The 9,570-nt window shown below is 43.4% G+C and overlaps 1 protein-coding gene across 1 annotated transcript; it reads left to right on the top strand.

Annotated features, from left to right (window-relative positions):
* The first annotated feature begins 1,065 nt into the window (after window positions 1-1,065).
* On the top strand, window positions 1,066-1,995 carry LOC123087948 (uncharacterized). The gene has a single exon (XM_044510067.1). The coding sequence runs from the start codon at window positions 1,160-1,162 to the stop codon at window positions 1,574-1,576; it is 417 nt and encodes a 138-aa protein (XP_044366002.1). The 5' UTR covers window positions 1,066-1,159; the 3' UTR covers window positions 1,577-1,995.
* The last annotated feature ends 7,575 nt before the right edge of the window (window positions 1,996-9,570 follow it).

Below are 9,570 nucleotides of genomic sequence, written 5' to 3'. Positions count from 1 at the left end.
ATAGCTTTCAACATTAATCCTCCAGTCGATATTGCATCATTGTTTGGGACGTCGTTAGCTGGGGTTGAACAGATTACTGCGGCTCGTATTCGGATTGGAATATGTGCGTTGTTATGGGCTATATAGAACTGCAGGAGTGATATGATTTTCAATAGACAACAAACTTTAACTTTCTTGTAGGTTATCTTCAGAGCTACAACTTGGATCCGTACGTGGTGCTTACTCACTCCTATGACATCCAGGGAGCCTTTGGTTACTGGGTGCAACTAATGTGAGATGGTTGTTCGGGTTATATTCAACCGGTTCGGATGACGCTCGCATAACAGGATATGAGTCTAGGGAGCTTACCCTTCTTATTACCGTATCGGTTATCTTTGTCAGCATGTAATTTTCCTTTTTTACTTTATTCTACTCCGTTTGCGAGCTGTAAGACTTTTATGACGATACTTTCTGGATTGTTAATAAGATGGTTGCATGCATCATCATGATGCAGAGGCCGGGGGCAATGCCTCCATTTCCAAAAAAAAAAACTTGAGGCATCTTTGCATGATATTTTCTTCTTGAGAGCCTGCCTAAGTTATTCCAGATGCTTATTCCTCGCTCTTCCAGTTTCATCAAAGCTGTTTCGAATTGCTTACCATGAGGTCCACCATGACATATACGTATAGAACACTTCATAATTATCTTGATTCTTTTATTGATCTGCTAGCATGTCAAAATGTTCGACATCTACTAAAGCTATAGTGTGATCTAGGCATCTAGCTACTGACATCGATACCAAGAGAGCATGATTTGGTCGAGATGCCTTCCCCCACTCTCGAGCATCGGGTGCGAATTCGCCCGAGGGAACGATATTATTATTTCCAAACGACCGAACATTTGAGATAACTATCACCTGCATTATATCCATGTGTCATTTGCTTCTATTCCAAACTAAAGCAGCTCACGAATATGACTGCACTCACGTCAGTGTGGAATTAAGCATCTCTGGAGGAGTCCCACGAGAACACACCTCTACTCCTAGCTAGCTGCGATGGAGCCTATAAATGACCACCAAAACCGAGCTCACTTGAAACCACGCACTCCTCTCGCTACAAACAGATCTAGCTCCAGGTAGTTAAATAACTTTGCATCCACCCAGGAGAGGGAAAGTTCGAGAATGTTCCGGCGCAGCGGCGGTGGCGGTGTCAGGGGCAAGACGGCGGCTGCGAGCACCAGCACGGGCACTGAGCTGCCCGTCGATGGAGCTGTGCGGGTGACGAAAGTGGACAAGATCCAGGCTTACAATCTCGTCTCGAGGCCGTCGGTGCACCACGCCATCGTGCCGGCGACGTCGGGGCCGGCGGAGAGCCTCGCCGTCAGTGTTGTCCGGGTGGTGGACGTCGTGGACGAAGCTGTGCGGGTGACCAAAGTGGACAGGATCCAGGCTTACAATCTCGTCTCCAGGCCGTCGGTGCACCACGCCATCTCGCCGGCGACGTCAGGGCCGGCGGAGAGCCTGGCCGTGAGGGTAGTCCGGTTCGGGGACGTCGTGGACGAAGAATCCGACGGCCTCATCTCGGTGACCATCACATAGAACTAACTACTCTTTACTACGTAACTAATAACTAGGCCTGTCGTGCCTTAAGCGTGTTTAACGTTTCGCGAGAGAAACATATGTACGCGCACCAGTGGGTAACTGTAATGGCAATAGCACGTGGAAGGATATTAATAATCTTGGGAAGAAAAAAAGTTTTTCCTCTAAATTATCGGATTTGCGTCCGTATATTATTTTTAAGGATAAGTTTGCATTTGAGGCAGATCCAATTAATTTTGGTCATCAAACCATGTCAATCCAAAGACCTAGATTGCTCCAATGATGAGCTCTCAACATATTGGCATGCAATACCACTCGGAGTACAGAAGACTTAGAGTCACTCCGGATGGCAACGGTCAGGAGTTCACTCCGTAGCCTTAAAGATCATTGAATACACTTATAGCTACGCCCTGTCTTAATGTACATGTGGTTTCTTGTCTGGTCGAATGGCTTTATCTTGGTCGAGTGATTGTGGGGGTGCCGAGTGAGGGGATTGGTCGAGTGGATTGCACTCGATGGTTTCAGTCGATACTCCTTGCTATATCTTGAATGTCCTTGATTTTAGGGCAGTGATCTTGGATAGGGCGTATAGGTCAGGTCTATGACCCTACACTAGGTCTAGGGCATCGTCAAGAGAGACCTGACAAGGAGGCCCCACCCAGGTCAAAACCGTCGTTGACTAGTGCCACATCAGCAATGGGTGGAGACAAACCAGCCGGGGGGTGTTTTCTCCGGTTTTGGTTTGTTTGGGGTAGAAAAGGCCGAAAAATAGATCAGGGGTAAAGTGAACCACCCACTTTATTCAGGGTAGTAAAATTGACTTTTTTCTTCCGATGCTCATTCTCAATGATCATGCTATGCATGATCACGCACGTTGTGATGATGTATCAAATGATCTCTTGATCCCAAAGCCTAGTTGGCCCTCGCACAATAGCGAATTGGGCTTGCAAAATCCTAAAAACTCTTTCCACTTTTTTCTAGCGGCCGCTTGACCATTATGAAAGTAGACTTCTTCCTTAGCATGGGAACTTGATATTGGCTTCACAAAAGTAGAAAACTTTGGATACATCTCATCCACACGGTAGTAGCCCTGTTGTAGTTGCGGCCATTTACTTAGAACTCCACCGATAGTGATTCTCCAACGGCTAACTTGGCAAAGAGAGATGAACGCGGCAACTCATTATTGCCGTTGCAAGAACCAAGCATACCAAAGTATACATGTCGAATCCACGTCACTTTATCGTCCACAGCCTTAAGAATGATGGTGGTATCCTTCTTGTGTCATTTGAACTGTCCATGTCATGTTGCAGAGCATTTCTTTCACTTTCAGTTCATGCAATTAATGGACCCGAGCATTCTTACAAATCCCCAGGCAATGTCGACAAACATGGACATCAGTAAACATGTGCAATAGCAAAATGCGATGTTTGTGTTATGTGTACAAATTACTATGCATCAAACTTGAGCACCAATAAACCTTTGCGGTGAAAACCAAATCACTAACCTTAATTTTCTAAAAAAATACTAACCTTAATTTTGGAACATGAAAATTTGTCATCTTGGTCTTGTTGGTGGTCAATCCGGCTCACCAGGCCCCATCGCCAAACCCACCCACTATCGGGTCAAATCTTATCTGAGCTCAACGATGTGAAGAGCTCTACTTTTGGGCTCAAACTCTCGAGCACCACCATGACGTCGTCTATGGGCACTCCTATAGGCCAACAGTAGAGGCAAAGAGCACAGTAGACGCCCAAGCCTGGTACTAAATGCGTCGAAACAGTGTGGCCCATTTTAGAAGAATAATTTTAAAGAGATTTTGGTAAATTAAGCTACATTACAATATGCTTATTACTAAAAATAATTAAAAATTAGGTTCAATTTTTTTAAAAGATTCATGCATTATAAAAAAAAGGTTCATGGAATTAAAAAGAATATTTTTTTCAAAATGTGTAAAACTTATTTATTTCACATTTATTTTAATACTCCATCCATTCGGAACTAGTTGTTGCTCAAACGGATTTCAGTGCTAAATACATCTGTTTGAGTGTCAACCGATTTCGGAAAGGGGGAGCATTAGTTTAGGTGTTTAAAAAATATTTACGAATTTAATAGTATGTTAAAATTATTTAAAAATTATTGATACATTTCTACAAAATAATTGTATCTCTTAAAAAATGTCCATGAAAATTTAAAAAATGTTATCACTTTCATTAAATGTTCCTGCAATTAGAAAAAATGTTTTCATGTATTTTGGGAAATGTCAACAATATGAAAAATTCTTCATATATAAAGAAAATATCCGTGTATTTAACAAAATGTATATGTTATTTTAAAACATTGTCGTACATTTTAAAATAGTCTCATGCAAGTTTCTAATATTTTTGAAGCATTTTTTCATTTTGTATTATTTTAGAAAATTACCACGTTTTAGAATGTCTTTTTTGATTTAGAAATGGTACTCATGCATTTGCAAAAACTATTCTAATAATCTTTAAAAGTATTTATATTTAATATTTAAGAATTAAATAGAAAATATATACATATATAGATGTAGAATATTTGAAAATATAAAGAGAAGTACAAAATAAGAAAAAATGAGAACAGCAAAAAAAAAAGAAAAACAGGCAGCGGATCAAGCGCGTCTTGGGCTCGCCGGACGCGAGCGCATCCCCCAATAAACGAGACATAGGGGCGCCCCGGCAATTCCTATTTGGCGCCTCAGGCGCCAGTTAACATGGATTTTCGTTAACTGGCGCGTGTGTCGTCTGTAAATGGGCCCGGTTGACTTCTTTTTTTTGAAAATTCTATGAACTTTTTAAAAATTTCAACAGTTTTTTTTTCGGATTGATGAACTCTTTTGAATATCGATGAACTTCTTTGAATATGATGAAGATATTTTTGAAAATGGATGAACTTTTTTTATCTATGAACTTTTTTCAGTTCAATGAACTTTTTCTAAAAATACATGAACTTTTTTGAATTTCTATGAACTTTTCTAAAATTTAATTCAATTTTTAAAAATTAATGAACTTTTGCTAAGTTGGATGAATTTCTTTTCAATTTGAATGAACGTTTTTTCTAACTAATAGCACAGGAACAATTTTCTGATACTGCATGATTTTTCCAAAAAATATGAACATCTTTATCTTCGACAAGTACATGATAAAAAATTTCAAAATATGATTTTTTCAATTAGAAAAACATTTCATTTAATGCTTCAACACTCTATAAACATACATGAATATGAGTTTATATGTGTAAATATTAACTAAATATTACATGCATGATTTTATTTTAAAATTATATGCACATTTTTGTATAATACTTTAAGATGTTTTAATACACAGTAAAGATATTTTTATGTACACGATGCCTATTTTTTAATATGCAATGAACATTATTTTAATACGTGATGACCATTTAAAAGAATAGGGTCACACTGAACACTCTTTCAATAGCGACGAACAATTTTTATTTAACTATGAGTATTATTTTAATACATGATAAACATTTGAAAATACTTTTATCGGACAATATTTTTATTAAGTACTAAAATAAAATAGGTCTTCCAAATATTTGCTTTTTGAAATATAAATAACCGATTGAGTGAGCTAATTGCTTCAAGATCGATCATTGCTTCCTCAATATCTACCGAAGAAGTATCAACTAAGTTGGTCTGGCCCATGTGCGGTATTTAGTAGGCGAGCACAATTTATAACTCACAACAAGCGAGGTGTTGCTGCTTCCATCTCTTGATACCGGTCCCAAATTTTTTGATTACATAAATCTAGACTTCGATGCCAGTCGACCATCTCGTCCATGCCGCTCAAACATTAGTAAGGTTAGTGATTGTGACGCCCCCGACTCAATCGTACACTAATCATACACGCAAATGTGTACGATCAAGATCAGGGACTCACGAGAAGATATCACAACACAACTCTAGACACAAATTAAAATAATACAAGCTTTATATTGCAAGCCAGGGGCCTCGAGGGCTTGAATACATCAACTTGAATACAAACGAGTCAGCGGAAGCAACAATATCTGAGTACAATTTCTTCCCTGCAGGGGTGCACCAACTTACCCACCACACTCGATTAACTCTGGCCGGACACACTTTCCTAGGTCATGCCCGGCCTCGGCCAAACAATAGGCCGCAACCTGACCTAGGCTAAATAGAGAGGTCAGGATGCCGGACTAAACATATGCCCCCAGGGGTCATGGCGCATCACCTCGGGAACTCCTGCATGTTGCGTACGCGGTCGGTGAGCAGACCTAGCTACCTCCTTAAAAAGGCAGGAGCTTACGCAGACCAATCCGGCGCGTGCCGCTCAGTCGCTGACGTCTATTAAGCTTCGGCTGATGCATACAACGCAGAACGCCCATACTATGCCCACGTGATGGTTAGTGCTATCAGGCCAGAGGCCCCTCGGATCAAATATCCAAATCATAGTGGATTAGGAACGCGCGGTAACAAGCAGAGACTCACGAAAGATGTGACCCCGTCGCGCCGTCTCGAGGACTTGCGGCAAGGGCTAAGAATGCCTGGCCATGCCTCGTAATTATCTCGCGGGCACCTTCCAGGTCAACTCGACTCCACATCACTCGCAATTAAGCTCGCGCGGGTACCCCTCAGGACTGCCCCGTCTTTAGTAACATGGTTCAGTATAAAGTCATAGTAACCATAGTAAATGTGTGTCTAACACCAAGGGAACCCTGAGGAACCACCCTCGGTGGACTCCACTCGATGTAATCATCAAGGTGAACGTAAGAGGAACCACCCTCGAGGTTCACACTTGAGGGGTTGCATGATAGAGTCGTATCAGAAGTGGTTAAGGAGGAAATCACCCTCGATGACCATGACCGAATAGCTACAGTACAAAGATCTCATCAGGAGTGATGTATGAGGTTCCACCCTCGGCACTCGATGGTAACTCTACAGAGTTGAGCAACAAAAAGGGCGTGATGTGATGTGAGGCGTCGGGCTCTCGTCGTCGATCACGTTGATCGAGTCGTCGATGATGAAGCAGGGGCAACAAGGACCAGGTGGGGGTCACTTATGGATCACTAACCAGCCTATATTAAGCAGTTTAGGATAAGCAGGTAGGTAACAATAAGCAGGTTACAAAAGCAAGCTATGCATCAGAATAGGAGCAAACAATAACAGCACCAAAATCTAATGCAAGCATGAGAGAATGGAATGGGCGATATGGGGATGATCAAAGGGGGGGCTTGCCTGGAAGCTCTGCTGAAAAGAAAGAAGTGTCGTCATCGACGTAGTCGATCACAGGGGCAGCATCAGTCTCGGGGTCTACCGGAAAGAAGAGGGGGAAGAAACAATAAATATAAAGCAAATCTAACATCACAAAGCATAACATAGCAATATGTTGTGACGGGTGTGACCTAACGTATGGCCACACGAATAAGGTGAAAGGGAAATTCAACCGGGAATGTTTTCCTGGTTCCAGATTTGTGTCAGACAGATGATCTAAGGGGGAATGTTCCATGTTCAGCATGTTAGCAGCATGTGACACATGAACGGGCCGCGTATTCGGATTCATTGGATTTTTCTAAGAAACTTTCATGTAGAAAACTTTTTCATCCAAGCTGCGGATTATTTCCTATGAATTTTCAAAGATTAAACCATTTTCTGGATTTGTTTATATTAACAGAAAGAGATTATTGCATCAGCATGATGTCACTGAGACGTCAGAGTCAACAGATCGGTTGACTGGTCAAAATGACCAGTGGGGCCCACTTGTTAGTGTCTAAGTAGTTAGTAGATTAATTTTAATTAAAATTATTTTGATTAAACATGGAGGCCTACACGTCAGTGGCACAACGCTGCCAAGTCATCATGGTTGACCCAGTCAACTTGGTCAGCGGGCCCCTGGGACCCACTGGTCAGTGGCCCAGGGTGGCCTCGTGGCTGTGCCATGTTGGACCGGCGTTGGAGAGAGCTCCGGTTGCCCTTCCCACCGCGGAGCGGCTCGGGCCCTCGCCGGGATTCATCTACATGGGGACTCCGGGCCTGTGACTTGGCTTGCTCGAACGAGCACGCGACGGTGCATCGAACGGTGGTGGTGGTGTGGCCAGACCTGGCCGGAAACAGCGTCGGTAGCCTTCGGGCCTCATTCGAAACGTGGCAGGAGCGGCCTAGGGGTGCGGTTGGGGCTGCAACTGGGTGCTGCGTGCATCCTGGAGCACGCCAGTGACTTGCGCTGGGGCTCGGAAGCGCGTACGGCGTGCGGGCAGCGGCCATGGCGGGTGGCGGAGCTCACCTCCGCGGGGACGGCGACGGAGCGTGCTAGAGCATGAAAGAGAGGGAGGGAGCGACGCGGAGGCTCACCTAGTGGGCACATGGTGGCCCCGTGAATGCTTAGGAGTAGCAGAAGCCGCGAAACGAGGCGACGGTGCTTGTTAGAGCCGAGGATGATGACTTGGTCGGGGCGGTGCTATAGCGGCTTCGGCTCGAGCGGGTGGTCGGGAACGCAGTAGTGGACGTCGACGGCGCGTCTAAACACGGTGGCTCGTCGAGGAGGGGCCGGTGGCTACGTGGACGAGCAAGCGAAGGCGACGATAGTGGCGACCATGGCGGAGAGGAGAAGCATCAATGCGTGGGGGAAGGGGGATCTGAGAGGAAAGGCGGAGAGGGAGAGGGGCGTGGAGTGGGGGAGGGATCGAGGCGCGCGCGTGGCGGCCTTATCCCCTCACTGACGACGGCGAGTGGGTTCGGCGGGGCTACGCCCCTGTAACGACCCCGGTCGGGGGAACAGGGAATGGGACGGGCAGGGGGGATCTGGGCTGGCTCGGGTGGGTTAGGTGGGCCGGCCCAGGTGGGTTAGGTCCACGGGGTTGCTGTCTCTCTCTCTCTCTCTCTTTTCTTTTGGTCTTCTTTTTAATTTTTCTATTTTTATTTTTAACTTCAGAAAGCAAAATAGTTTTATAAAAACAAATCTTGCACCTAAAATACCATTTTAACTTAGGCCACTTCTATAATTAACTTGGCACCAAAATAAAGTAGTATATTATTTTTATAACTTAACAAGCATTTAATTTATTTGCTTTAGCCACTGTTTTAAAGTGGTTTAGGGCATTTAGACATTTGCAAAAGAATGTTGGTTCACCACCAATATTAACAAAGGATTATTTGGCACATGATGAACATTTTAGTTTACATGTTTGAGCAAATTTGAAATTTACTTAGAATTTGAATTTGAATTTGACTAGAATTTCAAATGGGATATCGAACAAAGGTGATTAAGCACTATTTGCAAAAATAATTAGCTTAATCATAGAGGGTTACTATAGCATGACACAGGGGGTGTTACAAATCTCCTCCACTAAAAGAAATCTTGTCCCAAGATTTAAGAGGTGGAGTAAGGGGAAATGAATTGGTTATGAAATTCTAGCAAATCTTCTTGTTCTTGTTGCTCTCATCGAAGAGGTTGATCCATAGTGTTGATGTCTTCAATTTGTTGCATCAGGGCATCATGATGAACTCATCATCCTTTCTTCAGAAACTCCATCGTACTTATGAATAGGATATAAGGGGAAAACTATAAGGACGGATGTCTGAAAGGATTAGCATCCGGTAATTATCTCAAGGAAGCAGATTTTAGAAGCACCATGAAACAAATCGAGAGTGCGATAATGAGGTTCATCAAGTTTCAACCAGGTAGGCATCAAGCTGATGCCTATAACAGGTGATGAAGGGGGTTCAGAGCAATCAAGAAAAATGTTGCGTGTGATACCGGAATGAAGCATGGTGAGGAAGTTAGCTTGTGAATTACATACGAAGCCAAGTGCAAATAATATTTCATAATCAAGGTTGCACAGGAGAGTCAGGTTTCGATCCAGTGGAACTGTGGGTTATGGGCCCACCTTGTGTGTTCAGAGTAGGAAGAGCGGCGACATCTTGCACGGATATGATAGCAAGGCATGTCATAGGATAGCCTGTCAGTTATGTTGACATCAACGTTGGTACCAAG

Source organism: Triticum aestivum, chromosome 1B (assembly GCF_018294505.1).
Source record: "Triticum aestivum cultivar Chinese Spring chromosome 1B, IWGSC CS RefSeq v2.1, whole genome shotgun sequence".
Lineage (NCBI taxonomy): Eukaryota > Viridiplantae > Streptophyta > Magnoliopsida > Poales > Poaceae > Triticum > Triticum aestivum.
Note: the sequence above shows the minus strand (reverse complement) of the source record. Positions and strands in the feature narration are given on the sequence as shown.

Excerpts from the sequence above, each read along its gene's own strand:
- LOC123087948 (XM_044510067.1), top strand. The coding sequence starts at position 1,160 with ATGTTCCGGCGCAGCGGCGGTGGCGGTGTCAGGGGCAAGACGGCGGCT.